This window comes from Cucurbita moschata, unplaced genomic scaffold (assembly GCF_002738365.1).
Source record: "Cucurbita moschata cultivar Rifu unplaced genomic scaffold, Cmos_1.0 Cmo_Scf00050, whole genome shotgun sequence".
Classification (NCBI taxonomy): Eukaryota; Viridiplantae; Streptophyta; class Magnoliopsida; order Cucurbitales; family Cucurbitaceae; genus Cucurbita; species Cucurbita moschata.
The window spans coordinates 65,479-89,421 of NW_019268566.1; the positions used below are offsets into that span (position 1 = coordinate 65,479).

Here is a 23,943-nt window from a genome sequence, read left to right on the forward strand (position 1 = left end):
AAAAAAAAAAAAAAAATACAAGCCAGTAAACAACTGTAACATACCTTGGATTGATTTTTTCAAGTCCAAGAACCAAAGGAACTAATAAAAGAATGGGGGTCCAATCAAGTTGGCCTTTTGAAAACTCAAAACAATGTCTTGAGGCATCATCAATGTATAAAACTGGAGCACCACCTCTCTCTCCGTCCTCGTCTCCAGAAACAATGTAAATGGCCATTGGGAGTTGCTGGTCTTGGAGATTAGGGGTCTCCCTCTTTAAGCGGACAAGAGTCTCCCATGACCTACACATCGCATAAGGTCCCACCCATGACCCAGCAGCAAGGTCATAGGCCCTTCCTGCCTGAAGAATATTATGGATTGAAAATGCTGACTTCTCCGAGTCACCAAAAAGGTGCAAAATTTCAACATATTCTTTATCCAATGGCTGCCAATTAAAGACAATTACTTTTAATGCTAATTGTTTGGGAAATACATCAGTAAGTCAAACAAATCTTTCAGTATCGTCACCATACAGCCATACCTTCCGAGAAGTCTTTCTCCAAGATCTTCCTAATCTATGAAAAAGTAATGCCTGTAAATAATACGGAGATTAATAAAAGGAAATAACAAATACCTTTTTGGAAACCCTCATAACCAAAGCATGGTTAGTACAAATGCATAAATTAAAAAAAAAAAAAACAGAACCGAGAGTGAGAACAGCAATGGCTAGAGTATGAATTTGTCTACCTGAGCAACAAGCATTTGACTGCTTCTTAGCATGCAGCCCCAATTTACATCACTGGTGTATTTTGAGTCTTGAATAACATTGAAACCTATAAATGGAGAGTCAAAAAGTTAACTGCACGTTGTCCAGGAAACATATGCCTTATGATACAAGTATAACTAAAAGAGAGCATATTTCATGAAACCTTTACGATAGGTAATCAGAATTCTAGATGAAAAATCTAGCTCGAATCCTGCTGCACCATTGCTAGTAACATCATCAGGAGCCTGATCCTGGGAAATTTTATGGCACACACCAAGAAGCCATATATCACCGCCGGAGCTATAGACACCACTCCTGTGAGAACCCAATATGCGCTCCTGAAGTCTCCTCATTGAGCCACTAGTCATAACTTTTCTTACAGTTGTCCAGACATTTTGTCGAGAATGAAATGTCTTCTTTTCACTAACAGAGGGCTCTTTGTGATGTTCAAAGATTGTTAAAGTAGATGTAAGGAAGCTTGACCATAAGGAGGCTTTGGAGGATACGTGATCTTTAGACCCTAACTCTGGACAAACAGATTGCTGAGTTCTATCTATACTATCAGTTGTACTTGCAGAAGAGCATGTTGAATTCAGATCTTTCCCCCTTCCCATGAACCCTTCATTACCTAGCCAACAAAGTGAAAACAATTCAGAATACAATGACTAGAAACGAAGTTATTTCAAGAAAATTCCACAAGTCAAAGTTAATATAGAGATAAGAAAAAATTAAAGGGCGAGCTTTTTATAGGCCCAAAAAAAGGCGAGTTCCAGAAAAAGAAAGCACATGGAATGAAAATACAGTACAAGAGGACTCATGGAAGAAAACATGGGCACGGGGATGTTATCACAAAAAATTACAGATTCCAGTCATAATAGTGTGTATTAGTGACTAAGAAAACAAATATGAATGTAATTCGTGCTTCATTTCATCTCTCCTTAAAACATTCTACACGAAATGAATGATCAACATGAGTGCCATGCCGTTTTGGTTCTGTAGCCTTGAAACTTCTTAAAGAGCTAACATGAAGAAAATAGCTCCAACGGAAAAGAATAAGACCAACAGGATACTTACACAAGTTCTTAAAAAAATTCGTCCAAATTGAGGCATCAAACTTGATGAATAATTAAAAGAAAACAATCATAAACTGTTAAATGCTCAACTTTCATTTTAATTAAGACAGAATAAGAGCTCACCTTTAGAGATGGTTGCATTCAATCACTTCGAATATATATACAGAACTGAAATGCGTTTAGCAAGAGCATGATTGATGAAAACATGTTTCAAGTTTTACCAAAATGATTTCAAATATTCAAAGTTGCGTGCACGTGAAAAAGTTAATGATGACAGCTGATAACAGGATATCTCCAGTCAAAACATTGAAGAATTCGCTCAATATAAAACTGCGAAGTCATGAACGCACAACCGGAAGCAAACAAACCTATTAGAAATTGCAGAAAATAAAACAGGGAGAAACGAAAAAGAAGATCAGTGAGATGAAGAAAAATCCAAGTAGCCGAAACATGAGAGAAATCGTCAGGAAAAACAAAGAAAAAAACCTTCTGAAGGCGTTAGAATCCAGCATCCTCTATTCAGCGCAAGAGCCTCCAAGCAAGCAATCAAAGTAGATATTCGCTATCAATTGGGTTCCCAATTTCACAAAATTGTGCGGCTTCAAGCACGAGGGATTAAGAATTGATTGTAATTGCGTAGGCGATCAGCTTCCCAGTATATAAAAACTGGGTTAAATCAACGTCAATGGGGGAATTAGGATTCATTATTGAAGCTGCTTCATTTCTGGTGAGCTTCGACTTCGAATGAGTTGTCGCTAAGCTGACTTTGGGCTCTTTCTCTTGGGCTGCACCTCGGCCCATCTTGGACCCTATAAAACAGCCTAAATTAAAAATAATATCTTTATTATTATTTTTTTTTAAAACAAGTCTAAAAAATAGGCCCATCATTCTCATCTTCCTCTCTCTCAGTCTTCACGCCGGCTCCTCCTCCTCGCCGCCGCGGCTATCCCGTTCTGACCAGGCCGTCGCCGCCGATGCCTGTCGCAATTTGTTTTGCCGTCTGCCCGTCGCACGCCACCATCGGCCTCTTCTTTCCGTTGCATACTTCTGCTTTCGTCGGCGACTATCAATGAATTCGAACCAAATCGAACCGGATTCCAATCCTAGGTCATTTGCGATTTTTTGTACTCTGTTTTCGGTAAATATAGGAATTTTCTAAAAGTTATTATGCTGACTTATTTCATCTTAATCGTTTGCAGCTGCGCCTCGTGAAAGAAAGCATTTTGTTGCCGTGAAATTACCCTATCAATGGCTCTCTTTCGAATCTTTTACCCCCGACCATCATCATTTCGATTCAAGATCTCCACCTTATCTACCTTGCAGCTAAGTACAGTCTCTTCTGCCGATTTATTTTATGACCATCTGCAGAAAAAGAATGGTAATGTGGAGAAAACCCTTGCTACTGTAAAAACCAAGTTGGATTCCAGATGTGTCAACCAAGTATTGCATAAATGTTCTTTGGAACTGTCCCAAATGGGTCTTAGATTTTTTATATGGGCTGGTCGACAACCTAATTATAGGCATAGTTCTTTTATGTACACTAGAGCTTGTGAACTGATTGGACTTAATCGAAGTCCATGTTTGCTTTTTAATGTTATTGAAGATTATAGAAGGGAGGGTTGCCTTGTTGATATTGGGATGTTTAAGGTTATTTTAAATTTGTGTAAAGAAGGTAAGCTTGCCAAAGAGGCTTTGTCGATATTAGGGAAAATGGCTGAATTTCATTTGCGTGCTGATACTACAATGTATAATCTGGTCATAAGGTTATTTACTGAGAAGGGAGAGATGGATAAGGCGATGGAGTTGTTGAAAGAGATGGATTCAGTTGATATTGATCCTAATATGATCACTTATATTGCCATGCTCAAAGGATTCTGTGATGTGGGTCGTCTGGAGGATGCTTATGGATTATTTAAGGTTATGAAGGACAATGGATGTGCACCCAATACAGTGGCTTACTCCGTGCTACTTAATGGTGCCAGTCGACATGGGGATCTGGAAAAGCTAATGGAATTGTTGGAAGAGATGGAAAAACAAGGGGGAACTTGCGGTCCAAATACTGTCACGTACACTTCCATAATCCAGAGTCTATGTGAAGTAGGCCAGCCTCTGGAGGCATTGAAGATATTGGACAGAATGGAAGACTTTGGTTGTGCTCCAAATCGTGTTACAGTTAGCGTGTTAGTAAAGGAATTTTGTAAAGATGGTCACATGGAGGAGGCTTATAAGTTGATTGATAGAGTTGCTGCAAGAGGTGGTGCTTCCTATGGTGATTGCTATAGCTCACTTGTAATATCCTTGATCAAGATGAAAAGGATTGCCGAGGCAGAGGAGCTATTTAGAAACATGTTAGCCAATGGGGTGAAGCCCGATGGCGTGGCTTGTACTCTCATGATCAAGGAATTGTGCTTAGAGGAGCGAGTGGTAGATGGTTTTAACTTATGCAACGAAGTCGATAGGAATGGATATTTATCTTCCATTGATTCTGATATTTATTCTCTTCTTTTAGTTGGACTTTGTGAGCACGACCACTCTGTGGACGCTGCAAAACTTGCAAGGTTGATGCTTCAAAAAGGGATTCGTTTAAAACCTCACTATGCTGAAAGTATCATCAAACATGTGAAAAAATTTGGAGACCAAAATTTAGTTATGCATTTGGGTGGAATAAGGGAATGACAAGCAAATCCTTCCAAGAACCTAATATGGTTTAGAACTAAGGTTCTTAGCAAGCTTCAGTTGATTAGAAACAACAAACATATTGGTTGTTTAGCCATAGTGTAGATATGGATGTCAAACCAGTCTCAATTGTTGGTTACAAGTCGAGAGATGACTATGTGACCTTGTGATCCTCATGAGTGTTTCACTTTACTGATTGCTGGAAAGGTATGACAAAAGTCCTTCCTAACCACAAATCAAATCGTACGTGTTAGAGGTTACGAGTTCTATTTTGATCGTGTACCTGAAGTACATCTTACTAGTTTCTCAAATTTCAATATTGTCAGGTCAAGTGAAGATGCGTTTAAAATTTCGATATAGCCAACCTGAAGCACGTTCAATAGCGGTGCTAAGCAACGCTGCCCTGTATTCACAAGCTTAGTGCCACCCAAGGTCCTACGGCAGATTGTGAATTGTTGATGTCTTATTTGTTGAGAAGAGCATTTCGAGAGTGTACATAAGCCTTTGACACTCGTTTGTGCCTCTTTCCCTTATTGACGTTTGACTTGGCCCTGACTTCTGCAACATAGTTTGCATCCGTTTGAGTAAATGAATCGAAGAATCGAAGAGCGTATATGGTATTCACGAGCCATACGTATTTAGGGATGTTCATTTTTCTGGTGGAAAATGGGAGAGTTTTTGAGTTGACTAAATGCGGACAGAGAAGTAAAATACATTCATCATCCCTTTTTCTGTACTCCACTCCTATTATTATTACTTTAATATACATGTTTGAAATATTTGGGACTTTTTGTAATATTTACTATTATTATTATTATTTTGTTATTAAATGACTCGTGCTTGTGCCATTGAGTTAAGATCAACGTTAGCAATGTTTGCTATTTAGATTTGCTAGAAATTTCACCAACTTTAACAACAAGCTTCATTATTGAAAATTGTACATTTAACGAGTTAATTCTTCCCCTTCTTTTACTTGAAATTTAGACTTTGATAATTTGTGAAACATCATTCATGTAACTAATTTTGAAATATTTCAAAGATATGATTAAAATAAGTTTAAAATTCTAGTAAAATTTCGTTATATTTTGTTACATTTCATCCGAAAACATCAATTCATCCCTTGTGTTATATCAAATTGTCAATGATAAAATTTATAACCTTGCACATACGTGAATATTTTTCTATAATATAATAAAAACGTCAAATTATCTCATGTCATGTCAAATATGTCGATGTCAAACCTTATAGGCACAACGGACTTTAAAACTCTACACGGAAGCGAGGTGAAACGAAAGGCGCCTAATGCTAACATTAGCTATTTCAACATTTTCATTCTCTTCCAAAAGAATCAAATTCACCATCCAAAGTTAGTGCCAAAACTAAGTAGTTAAAACAAAAGGAAACCCCTCTTACATAGAGACCATGACAATTAAGTGACAAAAGAGTTCAGTCAACAACCCCTTGGCATATCTATGGAAGGGCATCATACTTCTTTTTATAAGAAAAAAAAAAAAAAAACGCCCACTCTTCCTCCAGATGGTACTCTTTTATTTACTCCTGCACCCGCAAAATCAATTACCTCTATATCAGACAAGTATAAACGTCTCCACAGACAAAGAAACAAACATTATGCAGAAGAATTCACCTTGATTCATTCATAACCTCTACTTTCACTAGTCAATACTAACAAAAGCCCTCACTTAGATCCTCATGGCTGTTATATGTACATTCTCGCTCGAAAAATGTGGACTACCCCATAATAAAAGTTAGATGCTGGTTCACAATACATTTTCGAACGTGTAAACTATCCGGTACATCGTTCTAGCCTCTAAAAAATTTTAGTCTTGCTCATCCCTAACAGTCACAGTATCTGAACCCTTCAAGTAACTAACATATTGACCCTCTAACTTTTTTCACTTCCTCTGATCGACGTCCCTATCAGCTATCAGGAGTTAGTTCTAATATAGCCTATACACCTTATGGAAGAATGACCTCCTTTGATTCGAAGCTGAACAAACTAGGAAAGGAGGCAGGTCCCTCTAATTAACTAACTTATTTGTATAAGAATATGAATGGATGAACTTGTCCATCCAGTAACTGTCGTGATTTCAGATTTTATATGCTTTCTCAATGAGCAGTGTGAAGTTCCAAGAATTTCTATTTTGAATCAAGTTGCGCATACCAGTAGTAATAACAGAGAAGGAGATGTCGCATACCTAGTTCTCATCCTCTTCACCACCATCCTCCCTATTCTTCTTGAGGCGAGTGGTACCGCCCACTTTAATGATGGGCAACTTCATCTCACCGAAAGGTGTGTTGACACGAATATTCCCTTTTATGGTGTAGCCAGTGCCTCTTCCTCTAATCATTTCCCAAAGTGCCGAACTGAAGTCCTTAGGCCTGAAAGTGATTGGTAAGTCGACGTAGCTGATCCCATTTTTATCAATGGGTGTAAATTTGGAGAGATCCGAGCGTCCAATACTAATATCAGAGAGCCAAACTTCACAGTCGAGGTCCTTCAATCCCAACTCAAAGTCATTCTTATTTTCCAATTTCAAATGGAGAATGGCAACAGTTTCTTCAAATGAAAATCTCTGGAAATGTATCTTCTCAATACTGACGTCGGGCTTGTAAGGAATAGGGATCTCTCCAGTTTTCTCAAGTGGCAATGTCAGTCTCCCAAAAACAGGCACATCCACAATTAGATCAACCTTGACCCTGTAAGGAATGATACTGCCAGGTTTAATGTCATTATATGTGTTCTTTATATCATCATAAACCAACTTCAGAGGAATTTTGAGAGTCTCCTCTCCATGAGCATGAATTGTTCCAGCATCAGGAATCAGACCAGAGATCAGTTTCCTGCCATCACTCTCTATCAAATAGTTAATGTCAATTAGAGGAATGGGAACAGGATTAGGGTTTTTAACCAGAACATCAACGACAATCTCAGCCTTCTCAAGATTGATCGAGATAATATGAATTCCAGTGACATCGGCAGTCGGCTTCCCGAAACTCATCTTTTCTTCAATCTTCTCGCCAACGTCATGCATAAAACCTTTCACTTTGTTAAGGAATCCACCCTTCTCTTCATTTTCACCTTCCTTCTTGTCTTTGTCTTTATCACCCCTTTCTACGATCTCAGGTCTATATGAAGACGCCATAACTTCATTGCAAATCACAAATGCGCAGATTTAGAACAATTCTCAGATTTATTCTGTTCTAAAAATTCAAAGATGCAATTGGATGGTAACGTAAACAAAATATGTATTGCAAAAGAAAAATGCACCGTTTGCCTCAACAATATGAACCAAAATTGTAGAGACTGAGAACAATAGTTTCAAAATCAAATATCATCCTGTGGTGATCAATATATTTTCCGGCGAATAATACTAGTGCCGAAAAGTCTACCAAACTAACAAAACATCCGCAAGAAACGATACAAAAGACATTAACAATTTAGCAATAAGAAAACCTGGAAAAGCAATGGATTGAGTCAGATGAGGAGGAGACGAGACAAGTCGAGGAAAACAAATATGAAGAGGTTGTAAGAAACAAAAAGAAAAGCGAAGGGAGCATGGAAGAGAAGAAAAATGAGAGCAGAAATTCAAAATGTAGCAGTAGAAAGGAGAAGAATTCACCTGAGAGAGAGAGATCAGAATCGCAGTGGGAGCGGAAGGAATTGAAGCAAGAAGAAGAAGAAGAACAGAGGAGAGAGGTTTAGATCCGAAGAAGGAGGACGAAATGACCGATGAGATTGGCGCCAAGGGACACGTTGTGGGCTTTACGCGCGGCCCATCAAATTTCTTGCCATGAATAATACTTCACGTGCCTCCACGTAGACAACACCCATTTCAACCACTAACATCTTTTCTTTCCAATATATTTATAATTTTTATATTAACAAAATAATAAATTCTACAAATTATCCTTTAATTTCCCCCTAAATTTCCATAATAAAACAACGTAGTCAGGTTAGGATACTTGGAATTAAAAAATAAATAATTTCGCACGCAATCTTCTAAAAATATTAAAATTATAGGAAAAAAATAATTTTCAAAGCCGCCCAATTTGCAAATTAATGACGTCATATAAACTTCTTTTTTTGCCCCTCAATTTACATTCCTAGTATTTATATATTTCATTTTAATTTCATGCAAAAATATTAAAAATTGAGTTCTTTAAGTCAATTTTTAGTCATAAATGGGAAAATCTTTATTTTATTTTATTTTATTTTTTAAATTAATTTTTGGAATAATTTAAAAATTCAATAGTTAAACTTACCCGTTGGGTAGAATTTCTATATAATTCTCTAATTTTAAATATTTGAATACTTTTCAATCAACTCCAATTTTATAATATCCATTTCCCCACCGATTCTTGTTTCTCTCTCTTCTGCATCAGCCCCCAGTTTTCTTTTCTTCTCCACGCGCCTCCTCTCTCTCTCTCTCCCTTTCTCACCTCCGGTCACCGCGCACCGTAGCACCAGGCTCGGGCGCCACGCCGCCATTCTGTCTAGTGCCTGGTATCCGTTGAATTCTGCGCCTCCAGTTGGCCCGTTTCTTTTTATTTTTTCGGTAATAGCGGTAAGTGCTGCGTGGTGGTTCCTGATCTGCGTGATCCACGAGCTATACCGACGCCTTCTTGGCTATCCGGAAGTGACTCCATTGAATCAGTGGCGAACAGACCATTGACGTGTATTTCCCTTCTGTTCGACGACTTTCAGTATTCACCTACTTGAGATCGGGCCTCGAAAACACTCGATCATCCACGACTCGTTTGACCCCTGATCGTTTTACCCACTTCGTGTCGACGTTGGATCTGTGAGGAATTCGAACACCGGCCAGCAGGATTAAAGGCTTCTGGAGTGAGTTTAGTTGGTAATTTTGCTCTAAATTGCTTTTGAACTCAATTTAAAGGCTGTAAATTGGACTCTTAACACTCGAAGTTTTCGTTGTACTTGGGTTCTGATTGTTCGATTGAGGTCTAGAGGCATTTTTGGAATAAAGGTCAGTTTGGGTAACGTTTCTTAGCGTTTTTGGGTAAATTTACATCATTAATTGGACCCCAAATGTGGTTATTAATTTTAGAATATGTTCTTTGGTCTTAGGTCATGTTTTTCTGTAAGAAAAAGAAAAGATTGAGTGGTTTGGAATCGCTCTGAAGTAAGTGGCTTTCCTATCGGAAGGCCCTAGTGCTAGGTTGGGAATTGTGTGCTGTAGTTGTCTAGGTTTATGTGTGTAAAATGGTATGTGTGAAAAATGGCATGCTATGTCTATGCATGATGAATATTATGCTATGTCTATGCATGATGAATATTATGCTATGTCTATGAATGAAACGTGAATGAAAAGTCGTGCATGTTAGTACGAAGTGTTTATGAATGAGATGCATGCTGAAAGTCTTGACGGTGATACACGTGAGAGAATTTCTCCATATTGTAGCATTATAATGTTCTAAATTTTTCATGTGCGACCACGTAAAAGTCACGAGCTTTGAGACTGGTAACTTCCTTTTCTTCATGAAAGATTTAACTACATGTTCAAGAGTTCTAATTACATGAATGTGATGTGCATAGAATTGGAGTCACTTACCGAGAATTTTTAGTACTCAGTCTTTGCTTTTAAATTTTTTCAAGTAATGACAAGAGTGTATATGGCGCATGACGAGGCGAAGTGTTAATAGTGTCATAGGATTAAAAGAGTTACATTTCTGCGTTCATTATATTTTTTTAATAGTTTAAGCTTTGAAGTAATGTTATAGAAATATTTCTATTGGTTTAACACTTCATCGTTGTTTTATGTTTTTCAAGTTTTCAATGTTTATAATTGTTTTATGTTTTACAACTTTTCAATGGGATTCCAAATAAATATTTTTGATTGTTCAATAGAAAATTATTTCTCTCCATGCTTTTTCTGAAGTAGTTTTAAACTATTCTAGCATGCACGTAACAACATTCCTAGTAAGTTTAAGTTGAATAAGTCGGGGCGTTAAATTTACCTTTTGGGTTATTGATTTTCAGGATCATTACCGTGTGAAGATAGCAAATTTTCTTTGTCATTCTCTTCCCTGATCTTCTTCTTCTTTCAGAACTTCTTCGATTGATAAGCAATCTTTGTTTTATCTGTTGAAACCAAGCGATTAATCGGTGGGATTCTTGGTCTTGGACCATGTCGTTCTCTGATTCCGATTCTTCTTCTAATGGGGGCGACTACAAAAATTTCAGGCAAATCAGCCGTGAGCGTGAGTCTTATAACTCTCTTTTGCACTTACTTTCTTTTGTCTTGATAGTTCTCAAATAAATCACGTAGTTTGTGTGGATATCTGTTGAATTAATCCTCCAAGTGTTTTTTGTTTTCTAGAATCTGTAATAATTCCATTGCAGACTGAAATGAAAGGTTAAACTACAGTTAATTTTTTCCGGGAAAGGATGGTGTGTTTTTACTGGGAATTTAATTTGGATGATAAGGGGTTTCAGTTCCAGTATAGTTATTTTGAAGTCTCTGCCTATGTATAAGCTTGGACTAGAGGTTTAATTTGCAGCCTCCTGAAATTTCTTTAACTTATGAGTTGAATTTATGGAGAGGTTTTCCTGTTTTTTTTACTCTAGTTATTATGATGTTGTCCATACATTCCTTCCAGTTCTGGGTACTTAATGTTTTGGAAGAAGTCTTTCTAAAGCTTAATGGTGAATTGTACTAAATTTGGCAATGCATTTACGCATAGTGCATCCAGTTCTGGTTTGGCATGCATCCTGGCTCTGGTAAGCATTAAGCCACTCGAGGTGAACGTGTTAAATGAAAACATGCTACCAAATCCCATAGGGCATTTCACGTTACTACAAATTTTCTTATTAACGACCTTACTCTTCTTTTGGGTTTAGATAAGTTATCTTTCCCAAATGTTTCGGTGGTTGGTTCAACTGTTCTTTGGAATTTATCTTTAAGTGGTGAGCTGACCACTAATATTAACTGAAATCCAAGGTGTTGTCCCCCTCAAAAGACCTGTGAGTTCTTGATGTGATGGAATATTAATTTGGAGGTTGTTTTAGAGGGGCTTGTGAAAACATCTTTTCACTTACCTCCTAGCAACTTTTCATTTTTCTTTTTGATTGGAATCAAAACTTTGATCGTTATAAATATTTCATTTTTCATAATATTGCATAGTACAAAAAATCGACCTTAGATCTTTAATCTTCCCGGATGGCTAGTGCATTGCACCTAATAGACCAGACCTGTTTACTTATATCCATTTTAAATTCACCTTCAGGATTGCTGCATGAGATGCTTCGCTCAGCCAAAACAGGGGATTCCAAATCAACTTGGAAGGTATGTCATATTCATAACCATCTTCGTTGAAACGAATTTCTTTTGAGCCTACTCGTTACTCATCTTCATTCATGAAACATATGATTCTTACGTGGCTTTGGAATTTGCAAAATCTAATGTAGCAGTTTGCTTTTAATTACTTGGACTTTTCGAATGGATACTTGGAAAAAAAATTGGAATTTTCAATTTGGAATTTATGGAATTTTCTGTGTTTTCCTCCTCTTCCTCTGGTGAAAAAATCTGCTAAGTTATTCTTGTTTAGTTTTCTTTTGAACAAGCAAGAACCATTGGTTTGCTTTTCGTTTGGTTTACTACACCACATTCCCTTTTAAATTTCTTGGTGCTTGAATCTGTTGTTTGCAGGTTCTCATCATGGACAAACTTACCGTCAAGATAATGTCATACTCATGCAAGATGGCTGATATCACAGATGAAGGTGTTTCATGTAAGAAACACAAGCAAATTCTCTAAGAATTTTTTTACCAAAGATTCTAGATTGCCTTCTGTAATTCACTCGTGTTGTGTAGACAATATATTGCATTTTCACGATATTAGTAGCATTTACTACAAAAAGAAAAAAGAAAAAAAAAAAAAAAGACTCCACACCGAGATGGTTGGCAACTCTGGAAGTGAAAACCAAGGAGGATGATAACTAAATGATAGAAAACATTGCCACAAATTTTGTTTTTTGGAATTTTCCACACATAAAAAAGGACTCCACACAGAGATGGTTGATTTGGAAGTGAAAACTTTTTCTTAGCCATCCATAGCTCAGAGCTATATTTATTGTGGTAAATTATTACAGAAATTCTTTTGGAGTCTAGATCTATTCCCCGTTTGGACTTTATAGTTTCTGGGCTTTGAAAGTATTTGGGTTGTTTTGGTTCTGCAGTGGTCGAAGACATATACAGACGAAGGCAGCCACTGCCGTCCATGGATGCTATCTATTTCATTCAGCCTTCTCGAGAGAAGTAATATACGTATACTTTTATACGATATACAATCATACAATCCCATGTGATAGTCTCATTTAATTGTGAACTTTAAAGACCATACTTTGGCTTTACCTTTTACTCTGCAAAGATGGAACGTAATGTATCTTTTATGTTTGATTAGACTTTTTATTTGGTTTTCTGCATTTAGAGTTCTTCTTTTCTCTCTTTGATGGTTATGACTTTAATGTTTGTCTCATTCTGTTTTTGTCTTAATTTATGCTTATTGCTCTTATATTGCATAGATTGAAGTAGAAAAGAAAAAGATTCTATACATTTATCTATAACCTCGTCAGAGGAGATTTTTCTAACCTCGTCAGAAGAACCCTTCTTCCCTTTCTTTCTGTTATGATAATATCTTACGTCTCTTGTAAAAGAAGAAGTTATATTTTGTTCCAACACAGGAATGTAGTAAATTTAGGAATGTTTATTATTTTAGATTGATCACATAAATTGGAGTTGAATTGTTCATTATCTCTCTCTTTTGAACTGCAGTGTTATCATGTTCCTGTCAGACATGTCAGGGAGGTCTCCTTTATACCGGAAGTATGTATACCTAGTTCCCAATTGTGTAATGCTTCTAGTTGAGTATTATTTTGGTAATAGTTGTTGAATCTATTTTCTTTTGTATCTTTGAAGGTCATTTGTTTTCTTCAGTTCACCTGTATCAAAAGAATTAGTCAGTCACATCAAAAGGGATTCGACTGTTTTACCTCGCATAGCTGCCCTAAAAGAGGTTACTGATTTTCAAGCCGAGGCTGAAGTTTCTGCTTGATTTTGTTTTTCGTTGCAGTGTTTTGGATTATAGTTCAGCTGGTTACTCTATTTTTTTTCTTTAATTTTTAGATGCAAATGAATATTTACTTTTTCACCTTTCGTTCCATGTCAATTTACAGATGAATTTGGAGTATTTCGCTATCGACAGCCAGGTACCTCTAGCCTACTTGTTAATCAGTGCAGGAGTATTATTCAATAACTTATTTATTGTACATCTCATATTTTTATTCTTCTTTAGAAATGTTGTTGGCCTACCGTCGGAGTTCATTGCAAACTGTGATGATATTTTAATTAGTTTTTCTTCTAAAAAAAAATATTTTGCCTTCTACTCACTAGTCCTTTCCAAAGATTACTCTGTTTTTTTAATGACCCACCTTCCGAGGCTTCAAATCATGGATTGCTTTGTGGAGTTGAGGGTAAAAAGGATGGTTAAAATTTTCAGTTTTGTAAAACGGGAGACACGAGGAAATTAAAATCAATGTAAACAATTAACGATCATAAAAAGTGTTATAAATACAAAATGTGTCTGCGGGGTCATTAAAATAATATTAAAAATGACATAAAAGTAGATGACTCATTCTAGAAGTCCCTTGCAGTTGCACGGTGTCACAACCATACTATGCAGAGTGATGCTCACGTTAAGTCAACCAAAGCGGATACCCTTAAGAGGCGCCCATCCAACCATGTGAGGACCAATATAGAAGAGTGTCATGATGCGGTCGAGACAAGTGTCTCGAATGACTTCCTTTGAAATGGGTCTTTCAAAGATAGTACCGGGCGAAACGAGTGTGTTAATATTGCGTCCTTGCCTGCGTGTCAGAGGTTGGTTGTTGCACCTGCTATCTGGTACGATATTTGTAAATGACATGGCATGGGCACAGGATGGCCAATGCCTCGATAGAGCCCAGATGGATGGATGTTTGGGATGTCACGAGATTATGAACGACTTGTGGGCCCGTAGTCGATAGTATGATCGAGTGAGTTACGATGGCTGTGATGCCCCGTTACTTGGGATGACGTGAAGACATATGGGCCATGTTTATTGGGAACGTAGATGATGTTGGATGCGACGTTGCATTGAGAGACCTTGGCCTCGAGTAGGGGCAAGGTCGAACCGAATAATTTGTCCTATTGTAGAGGTAAGTTGTGTCAGAGATAATTGAATATGCACTTGTAGGCGGCGTGTGTGGACGAATAAGTTTGGATTCTGCACGAGCAATGTTCAGTTGGCAAAGACAAACCTCGCCTAAGGTCCGATGAAGCCACAATGCTAAGCGAAAAATGAACCAAAGGGTTGAAAAAGATCATGACACCGCATGGTTGAAAAAGTACGACTGTGACAATTGGTATCAGAGCCACTATTTGTGTGTCTAGTTGGACAAGATTGTTAGAGAAATGAACATGGGGGTTGAATGAAAGGCATCACAAGTGCGTCAAGAGTGTGTATCGACAAGACAGTTGTGTTGTCAAGCATTAGCGAAAGTAATGGGTTGAAGCCAAGACTCTCCCAAGCTCAAGGATGTCGGTCATGACACATTAATGAGGGGTGTCCTTACTCGTTAAGCAAGAACCAAGCTCATTTGTCAAGGGCTTGGGGTTCCGATGTGGGCAAAATAGATGAATCAGAAGGTGCATCAGATTGATGCCTTCCAAAAAACCATTCGCATGAGAGGAATAATGTCAATGGTTGCAAACACAGAAGCCAGGGGTCAGTTGAGACATGTGCCAACCAAGTGCCAGATTGTGCACAACGCAAGTCCTTATGGGGGATGACATTGCTGCAAGTGAGGCAACCAAAATTGGGTAGAGGAAAGCCCTCAAGAATGCGTTGTTCACCCCGAGAGAGTGCTTCAAGAAGCGAGCACAAGTGAATTCCTTGAGTCATCCCCTCTTGTCTAAGGTGGATGACTTCACAAGAGGCTCAAGACTAGCATCAACTCGAGAAATGAGTATTAGTTGGATGAAGGCGACAAAAGAATGAAGTTGTGGGAAGACCGAGAGAAGCGTCAATGCAGCGGTAGCCACATGAAGGTAGCAAACATAAAGAGTTGGCTGAAGTGTAGTGCCAACAACTGAAGAGATTGTTTCAAAGGCTTTGACTTTGCTTCAATAGAGGATGGCCACGATGAGAAAATGTTGTGGTTGGGCTTGTGAGCTCCACCCCGAGGGGTGCACCTGTTTGTGCGACTTAGAGAATATGCAGATTGAGGCCAAGATGGCCATGATTGAGGCAAGGTGCCCCCTTGAGAGTCCATAGATGTCTGGTGAGTGTCTGCCGAGCCTAAGTGCCATCCTCACCCACAACTATGGCAACACTGAATTGATTGAGGCCATGATTGAGGCGAGGTGCCCCCTTGAAAGTCCATAGTTGTCTGGTGAGTGTCTGCTGAACTTAGGTGCTAGCCTCACCCACAACTATGACAATATTGAATTGTCGTGTTTACGATGCGAGTATCGATGGCCGAGTCCAAGATGGGCAAACAACAGAAATAAGTCTGAAAGTGGGACAACCCGTAGATAGTGTGCACGAGTCTTTGTATTTGTTTGAAGCACGTTTATTTTCCAGCGAGTCGGTTAGCTAGTCGTCTGGACTCTGCTTCCACAAGAGTTGGTACCATGAAGAAGAATGTCGTGGTTGGCTTGCAAGTCGCACCGTTATGTGTCACTAAGAGTACGCAGATTGGCCAAGACAAGTGCTAGAGTTGAGTTGGGGCAAGTTCACCCAAAACTGGCCAAGAGAAGAGTCAGAGAGTGGTGCCACATGACAATAGACAAAGTCAAAATCATCGACTCGAACTAAGAGGCCTTAGTAGATGCGCATTATGACAGAAGCACGAATAGTTCCAGCAGGTCGTGTCAGCTGCAGTCCAAGAGTTCGGATCGTCACTGAGATGATGCCGAGATTAAGTGGGGGAGAATGTCACAATCCACGATGGGATTGTGCCCCGAGAAAGTCATTGAGGACAATGACTAATTTAAGTATGGGAGAATGTCACAACCATACTGTGAAGAGAGTAGGTTGTGACCCTCACGTCGAATCAAGCAAAGCGGCGACCCTTAAGAGGCGCTCGCCATGCGAGGGCCAATATAGAAGAATGCCATGATGCGACCAAGGAAGACGGTGCATCATCCAACACACCATATAACGTGTACATTGAAGAGGAAACGAAGCATAAGCAAGACAGGATAATGAGTAGACATAGTGTCACAGATTGGCTTGTTGAAGGGTCGAGTAAGGCCCAGGCCTTAACCTTGAAAGTTGGGGGTCCAGAGGAAATTTGGGCATGCGGTTCTGGAGTCAAGTCCGTTCATATGAAATATGAAAGCTCGCCAAATTTGGTGTCAATCAGACACCGGACAGACATTCTACGACATTGTACGTCCATTCACTAAAATCATTTCTACACTTGTCAATTTGGAAATGCCTCAAAATATACTATAGGGGGAGGCATGGTATCATCTCAACACCACCCCTGGGCCCTATGGCCTAAGAAAGCTTCACAGTGGCACATGCGTGTGTCACAATTAGGGCGAACGTTTTGAGACGAGTGTCCTCAGTGACTTCCTTTGAAATTGGTCTCTCAAGGACAATATCAGGTGACACAAGTGTGCCGGTATTGTGCCCCTGCTCGCTTGTCGGAGGTTGGATGTTGCTCCTGCTATCTGGTACAGTATCCGTAAATGACATGACATGGGCACCGGAGGACCAATGCCTCAATAGAACCTGGATGGATGAATATTCGGGATGTCTTGAGATTATGAACGACACATGGGCCCGTTCTCGATAGCATGACTGAGTGAGTTGTGATGGTTGACGACACCTTGTGACTTTGGATGACGTCAAGACATATGAGCGATGTTGATTGGGAACCTAGATGATGTTGGATGTGACGTTGCATTGAGAAACCTCGACCCCAAATAGAGGCAAGATCAAGTCGAATGACTACCTAGTGTAGAGGCAAAATGGTTGTGTTGCAGATGATTGAACCTGCACGCCCAGGCTGTGTGTGTGGCCAAACAAGCTTGGATTCTGCTTGAATGATGTTCGGTTGGCGAAGACAAACCTTGCCTAAGGTCCGACGATGCCGCAAAGCTAGACGAAAAATGAATATGAGTAGGATGGTCACTTAGATTTGGCTTTTGATTCCGCATGAGCGATGTTGAGTTTTCCTAAAGGCTGATCGTAAGCGTGTCAAGATCACGATGCTGCACAGTTGAAAAAGTATGACCGTGACACACGGCTCTACATGCTCCCACTATCAGATAGTAATCTATGATCCATCTATAACAAAGAATAGCAGGAATGAGTATAAAAATACTTAGTAAGCACCTACTTGTAGGCTCTCATCAAAACCTTTCGTATTTAATGCTTCTTGCGCTATGTGCTCAATCAGGGTCCTTGAGTTGGTCAATTCCATAGCTCGAGTTTAAATCTAACCCTCTCGGACTCTTAAGGTTCATTTCTAGCCCTCTCAAAATCTTAGGGCTCATACCTAACCTTATCAGGCTCGTAAGATTCATATACCCTACTTACTCCTATTTTAAGGGTGGAAGTTACCCATCGAGGTGTATTTGGGTTTCAAGGTGTACTTTGCCTCTTGCTTCCTACTTTTGAAGGTCCATCAAGTCATCCTGCGCTACACATAAGCTGGGGTGACCTTGTATGTCTCGGGCTCAAGGGTAATCTAACAGGTATGGAGGAGTCGTTGCTTGCGATAGATGACCTCTCAATCTACCTATTGCTCCATACGTGCCTACTACTAAGCGCAATAGCACCTGACAATGCTCCCCATTCCGACATCATTCTGGGCTACAACCGTGGAAAGTCGACTCCCCTCTAGGCACAGCCAGAGCTCCCTCAATAGTAAATAAGTGCTAGCCAGAATCTCCCCTAATGGCACTTGACAATGCTCCCTATTCTTACCCTATTCCAGGCTAGAATAGTGCAAGACCATCTCCTCACTAGGCACAACCAAAGCTATCTCAATAGTACCCTCTAATAGCCACTAAGTGGGTGATGTTGCATTCCTATATGCTAGGTAGAACCTCATCAGTCAAGGTGAGTTCATGATTAGGGGTTTCACCTCAACTGTTCTACGTAGACTTAGTTGACCCATGTCATCATAATGGACCCTAAAGGTGGCTCAAGAACCAAGGAAAGGTATAACATAGGCCAAGGCTCGCTAACAGGTTATCCACATCCTCTAGGGCACATAGCATCTAGTCCATACATAAATTGAGGTACACATAGGTATTCCAACCTCCGAACATGCTTTTAGGGGCATAATTGGAAGTAAATCATAATTCATGCATATCCACTCATCATACATGCATATCAAGAAGGAAGGTACTCTACAGTCCTAACGAAACATTTAATTCAATGAGAGTCAACTTTTGCATAATAGAAGTCCGAAAACATGTGCTTGAGCTAAACCATCGTTAAATCACAATTCAGGGCTTAGCTAATTCATTTCTCATGCTTAATTCATCCTTAAAACATGTTACAGTTTATATGCCCGAGGATTCCTACTAGGTTTTTTTTTTTTTTTGCTTAAAAATTCAAATGGTTACTTACATGGATGTCGACTTTCCAGATTCGATTTGGGTCTTCAAGAATTTCAAATTCTCCAGAATTCCTCTAAGTATGCCCCAAGTTAAATTAAAAGAACAAAACTCATTAAAACGTCTAAAAAACGAACTCTGGAAGGCTTAAAATTCGTTAAAAAAAAAAAGGGATATAGGTTAAGAAACTAACCATTTAGGATCATCTTCCCCAACTTATGTGTGTGCCGTTCTGCTTTTCTTCTTTTTTTTGGAAAAATTCTCTTATTTATTTCTTTAAAAATCCAGATGTTACAGTTTTCTAATAATTGTCCGTACTGAAATAATATTTTTTTTTAAAAGAAGTCCTTACTGAATTAATAAATTTGTTCTTAGTTGAGAAGCTAGTATTTTGAATCTGAATAATGTTTCTTCTTCAATGGAGAAGCGTGAACATTTATACCCTTGACTGCATATCATGAACGTTATGTTATCTTAAAATTGTGTTCTATAAAATAGTTAACTCATATTAGACAATATTATTATATTTTCAGGGTTTTACCACCAACAATGAGAAAGCTCTGGAGGAACTTTTTTGTGATGACGAGAGTTCTCAAAAAGGTGTTGCGTGCTTGAACGAGTTGGCTACCCGTGTTGGCACAGTTTTTGCATCATTGAGGGTATTTTTTTTGTGCTTAAAAGGAAAAAGGCATCCTTGATTATGTCATTATTTGTGTTAGTAGTGGTCATGGTTTTAGTGCTGGTTTTGGGGGAGGGGTGAAAAACAGATATATTTGATAAATGAAATTTACAAAGACCACTGGCTTAAGCTTGATTTACCTTCTGAGGCGGTGGATTTATTTTATGTTGCAATTACATCATACTGTTCATATCTTCACCAACTTTTTCCTTCTCCAGGAATTTCCTTTTGTTCGGTACCAAGCTGCCAGGTCCTTGGATGCAACTACAATGACGACTTTCCGTGACCTCATTCCTACAAAAGTTGCTGCTGGTGTCTATGACTGTATTATGAAATATAAGAAAACGATCCCCAATTTTCCTCAATCAGAAACGTGTGAGCTGTTGATTCTTGATCGATCTATAGATCAGGTATATAACATAATAATCTGCTACTTATAAATCACTTGTGATTCAGCTTTTTCTTTTCTCTTTTTTGTGGGTTTGGTTCACAGTGAGAATCTTTTATTTTCCCCGCTAGATTGCTCCTGTTATACATGAATGGACATATGATGCAATGTGCCGTGATTTGCTTAGTATGGAGGGGAATAAATACGTTCACGAGGTAAGTTTAGCATTCTATAAGGTCTTTATTTGATTCTGGCCTCATATTTGTTCTATTTAGGTCATCCTTGCATTAAGATATTTTACTGTTCAGGTTCCAAGCAAAGTTGGAGGTCCACCAGAGAAGAAAGAGGTTCTTTTGGAGGACCACGATCCAGTTTGGCTTGAGCTTCGCCATGCGCACATTGCAGATGTATGCCCTTGCTTGCAGCATTGTTTTTGACATTATTTTCTGTTTGCTTTTTTTTCATAAATGGTTTTTTTCAGGCGAGTGAACGGTTGCATGAGAAGATGACCAACTTTGTATCTAAGAATAAGGCTGCACAAATCCATCAAGGTTCAAGGTTAGCACTGTTGTGTTGCTTGCTTTTGGGGTGTGCTTGGTTGTGTTGGTATGAATATGAAATTAGGAATCAGGTATTCAGGTATCACTCTAATGGAAGATATTCCTAAATCCCAGAGCTAGTTTTTGTTATGAAACGTTTTTCATACTTCTACCTAAGGTTTCAGATGTCTCTCATCTATTGTTAATTCCTGGGGTCAACGTTGTGCTGGTTGCATCAAGTGTTCGCGAAGTATTTGCGAAGTTGTGTTTCTATTGGTGATGTGGGATGGTCTGCTTAAATCATCATATACTTTCGTCATTGTTTTAATAGAACTTTTTTTCTTTCCATCCATCACGCCACCGATGATTGGATGCTTAAAATCTTTTCAATTGGATTTCCATATAAGCATAATTTGTTAGGATTCTGGAGGCAGTTTTTCCTCTGTTTGTTGTTGTGAATGAGACTTCCTAATCTCTTAAGTTTGTGGGTTAGGAAGCTTTTTGGGGATGAAGAGGCGTATAATTGAAGACCTTCCAGACTCGATTATTGGTTACGGAAATCTTCCTTATTTGCTTTTTCTTTTTTCTTTTTTGATTTTTTTTGAAAAAAAAAATAGTTGTGCTTTGCCCTTTTATCAATTTTCATGCTCATCGAATGAAAAGGAGAAAAGGAATTCTTTTTGCTTATCAAATTCTGGACTCTGGTTTCTTTTATACTATCGACCAAGCATGGGGTACTTGTATGAGCTAATTTTCCTGTGGTCTGTTAGCTATTTCGTACTAAAACAAGCCTACTTTACGATGATGTCGCATTTCTGACCTATATACTTTCGGCTGTGCTATAGAAATAGTAGTGAACTCTCCACAAGGGATTTGCAAAAGATGGTTCAAGCATTGCCACAATATAGTGAACAAATTGACAAGCTCTCCCTACATGTAGAGGTTAGTTTCTTGTGGAAGAACGAAATGTTGTATGTTACTTTTCCTCTCCTTACTTTGCTGCATCAGGCAGCCTTAGAAACTGGAAAGTGTTCCAGAAAGGTGCAAAAAGAATCTTCATTTCCTCCATCTCAACAATATGTTCAACATCTCAAAGAGTAGGAAATAAATTCTGAAGATTTTGTAGGGTACTGACTTTGAGTTTATTAATTCAGATTGCAGTAAAACTAAACAAGCTTATCAAGGAACAAGGGCTTAGAGAACTAGGACAAATTGAGCAGGATCTTGTTTTTGGAGATGCAGGAACAAAAGAAGTGATAAAATTTTTGACGACCAATGAGGTGATTACTGAAACTATATCAATGTTTTTAAGTACGTCACTCGGGATACGAATATGAAACCTACATTGAACATCTTGGCAGGATGCAAGTCGTGAAAGTAAGTTACGGTTGTTGATGATTCTTGCAGCCATTTATCCCGAGAAATTTGAGGGCGAGAAAGGTCAAAATTTAATGAAGGTTAGTAGAGTTCGCCCCACTCTGAAGGAAAGGGCAACCTTTTCAACCAACTAGCTATTTAGTTAATTAAGTATTTATCATTTTACATGATTAACAAAGATATTGCCGTTGTTTATTCTTCGTACTTCACATCTTGACGACGGTTAGCGCTTGACAGTTAGCGAAACTACCACCGGACGATATGAATGCAGTTACCAACATGAGATTACTTGGTGCCGCACCTGATAGCAAAAAAAGCTCATTAGGGTCATTTTCTTTGAAGTTTGATATTCATAAGGTAAAACTGTCTATCTCTTAGCTTCTTATAGTTTATTTCTTTTATGTCTGAAAATACTTTTGTCATCAGAAGAAGCGTGCTGTTAGGAAACAACATAATGGTGATGAAGAAACATGGCAATTATCGCGGTTCTATCCCATCATAGAGGTAAGTTCATGGTCAAACTTATATGTTCAATCCATATATGCAATTATTAACAAGTTTTTTTGGGCAACTGCGAACTAATTTCCAGGAACTAGTGGAAAAACTTAGCAAAGGTGAATTATCCAAGGATGAATATCCATGTCTAAATGACCCCAGTCCAAGTTACCACGGACCGTCTCATACAGCAACAGTTCAGCCACCTCCAGCTGCTCATTCAATGAGATCAAGACGGACTCCAACGTGGGCTCGACCTCGTAATTCCGATGATGGATACTCAAGGTGCATTATTTCAAGTTTTGTTTTTTTAGTTGCCACATTATGCTTGTTCTCAAATGCTTTTCTATTTTCGTTGTTGAATCATTGTGGCGTATCGTTTGGGCAGAGACTAATATACCTGAACCTGTAACAATCTCGAGATTAGGATATTTTATTCTGGCATATTTTCTGTACGATGCATTGTTGTACGTTTAACAATCTCTCTTCGGACAGTGATTCAATATTGAGGCATACATCTAGTGATTTCAAGAAGATGGGACAGCGTATCTTTGTGTTTATTGTAGGTGGAGCAACTAGGTCCGAGGTAAATTTTGTTCTTGTGTAATTTGAACTCATGCTTCTCTTTAGTTACTTGTCTGGATGCATTAATTATGTCTTTTTATCCTACAGCTTCGAGTTTGTCACAAGCTTACAGCAAAGTTGAAGAGAGAAGTAGTTTTAGGTTCAACAAGTATTGATGATCCTCCACAATTTATTACGGTATTTAGCTTCAACTAGATTTGCAGTTGTTTTCTGCCATTCATGTGACACCCATCATTTCTCATTAAATATTGTCTTTAATTGGTCCAGAAGCTTAAGATGTTGACTGCACATGAGCTCTCATTGGATGATCTCCAGATATAATTAGCAGCAGCCTCTAGTGTGCTCTTCAGCGCTATGCAACCCGTTTGTTGGTCGATTTCTTTTTTGTGGCTATTTCAGCTTAGTCTTGTTGCTAGTTTGTCATGATCTTGTGATGAACTGTTGGCAGTAAAAGTTGTGCATAGTGCATAATGTAACATGTTTTACATTCACATATTGTAACATTTCTTAATGGAAAAGATAAGATTGAAACTGTACCTTACCAATTATACACATCCACTGAGACCCCTCGGTCGAGACCGCTCGTAGTGTATTATCTCTCATGAAACTTAGGCTTCTCAGCGCTCTGAAATTCAATACTGAATTCAGAGGTAGTTGTTAACCATTAACTAACAGATTTCCTTGGGCTTTCTATCCTGCACAGCCTCTGGTTTTCTCGTCTTGATTT

General features: G+C 38.6%; 4 protein-coding genes across 11 annotated transcripts in view; 2 read left to right on the forward strand and 2 right to left on the reverse strand.

Annotated features, from left to right (window-relative positions):
* The window catches only part of LOC111435689 (cysteine protease ATG4-like), a 6,438-nt gene extending 3,905 nt beyond the window's left edge, over positions 1-2,533 (reverse strand). Inside the window, exons 1-5 of one of the 2 annotated variants that reach the window (XM_023073157.1) lie at positions 2,305-2,533; positions 909-1,373; positions 727-812; positions 521-571; positions 45-424 (exon numbers count right to left, since the gene is read on the reverse strand). In XM_023073157.1, the coding sequence (XP_022928925.1) occupies positions 45-424; positions 521-571; positions 727-812; positions 909-1,359 (968 nt within the window). In that variant the 5' untranslated portion in view covers positions 1,360-1,373; positions 2,305-2,533. Of the gene's footprint in view, positions 1-44; positions 425-520; positions 572-726; positions 813-908; positions 1,374-1,941; positions 2,171-2,304 lie in introns of those variants that run through there. The other variant, XM_023073158.1, reaches the window with a different exon arrangement.
* Positions 2,534-2,683: 150 nt separating this feature from the next.
* LOC111435690 (pentatricopeptide repeat-containing protein At5g47360) lies at positions 2,684-5,228 on the forward strand. Of its 3 annotated transcripts, none has more exons than XR_002709111.1 (3): positions 2,684-2,925; positions 3,018-4,737; positions 4,821-5,228. XR_002709111.1 is itself a non-coding variant. In XM_023073160.1 (2 exons), exon 2 carries the CDS (start codon positions 3,067-3,069, stop codon positions 4,492-4,494), a length of 1,428 nt encoding a protein of 475 aa, XP_022928928.1. In that variant the 5' UTR covers positions 2,684-2,925; positions 3,018-3,066; the 3' UTR covers positions 4,495-5,228. The 3 variants fall into 3 exon arrangements, 1 of the variants encoding a protein (XP_022928928.1); XR_002709110.1 differs by having other exon boundaries at positions 3,018-4,701; XM_023073160.1 differs by having other exon boundaries at positions 3,018-5,228.
* Positions 5,229-5,778: 550 nt separating this feature from the next.
* On the reverse strand, positions 5,779-8,323 carry LOC111435724. Its single transcript, XM_023073225.1, has 3 exons — positions 8,136-8,323; positions 6,711-7,660; positions 5,779-6,051 (listed from the first exon to the last, which is right to left on the reverse strand). Exon 2 carries the CDS (start codon positions 7,656-7,658, stop codon positions 6,711-6,713), a length of 948 nt encoding a protein of 315 aa, XP_022928993.1. The 5' UTR covers positions 7,659-7,660; positions 8,136-8,323; the 3' UTR covers positions 5,779-6,051.
* A 528-nt stretch (positions 8,324-8,851) lies between these two features.
* On the forward strand, positions 8,852-23,766 carry LOC111435610 (SNARE-interacting protein KEULE-like). Of its 5 annotated transcripts, none has more exons than XM_023073028.1 (22): positions 8,852-9,374; positions 10,517-10,737; positions 11,764-11,822; positions 12,186-12,267; positions 12,715-12,793; positions 13,310-13,360; positions 13,454-13,550; positions 13,711-13,743; positions 19,687-19,812; positions 20,051-20,242; positions 20,352-20,435; positions 20,529-20,627; positions 20,702-20,778; positions 21,605-21,701; positions 21,914-22,039; positions 22,121-22,216; positions 22,374-22,493; positions 22,566-22,640; positions 22,726-22,916; positions 23,127-23,217; positions 23,304-23,393; positions 23,484-23,766. In XM_023073028.1, exons 2-22 carry the CDS (start codon positions 10,665-10,667, stop codon positions 23,535-23,537), a joined length of 1,992 nt encoding a protein of 663 aa, XP_022928796.1. In that variant the 5' UTR covers positions 8,852-9,374; positions 10,517-10,664; the 3' UTR covers positions 23,538-23,766. The 5 variants fall into 5 exon arrangements, with proteins under 5 accessions (XP_022928796.1, XP_022928792.1, XP_022928794.1 ...); XM_023073024.1 differs by having other exon boundaries at positions 8,854-9,374; positions 22,563-22,640; XM_023073026.1 differs by having other exon boundaries at positions 8,854-9,374; positions 10,585-10,737; positions 22,563-22,640.
* The last annotated feature ends 177 nt before the right edge of the window (positions 23,767-23,943 follow it).

What these genes read in the sequence shown, in the direction of transcription:
- LOC111435724 (XM_023073225.1), bottom strand. Translation starts at nt 7,658, where the DNA reads ATGGCGTCTTCATATAGACCTGAGATCGTAGAAAGGGGTGATAAAGAC.
- LOC111435610 (XM_023073024.1), top strand. Translation starts at nt 10,665, where the DNA reads ATGTCGTTCTCTGATTCCGATTCTTCTTCTAATGGGGGCGACTACAAA. An exon ending in GCCATGCGCACATTGCAGAT is followed by an intron (nt 20,628 to 20,701) that starts GTATGCCCTTGC and finishes GGTTTTTTTCAG; the next exon opens with GCGAGTGAACGGTTGCATGA. An exon ending in TGAAGTTTGATATTCATAAG is followed by an intron (nt 22,494 to 22,562) that starts GTAAAACTGTCT and finishes TTTTGTCATCAG; the next exon opens with AAGAAGCGTGCTGTTAGGAA.
- LOC111435690 (XM_023073160.1), top strand. Translation starts at nt 3,067, where the DNA reads ATGGCTCTCTTTCGAATCTTTTACCCCCGACCATCATCATTTCGATTC.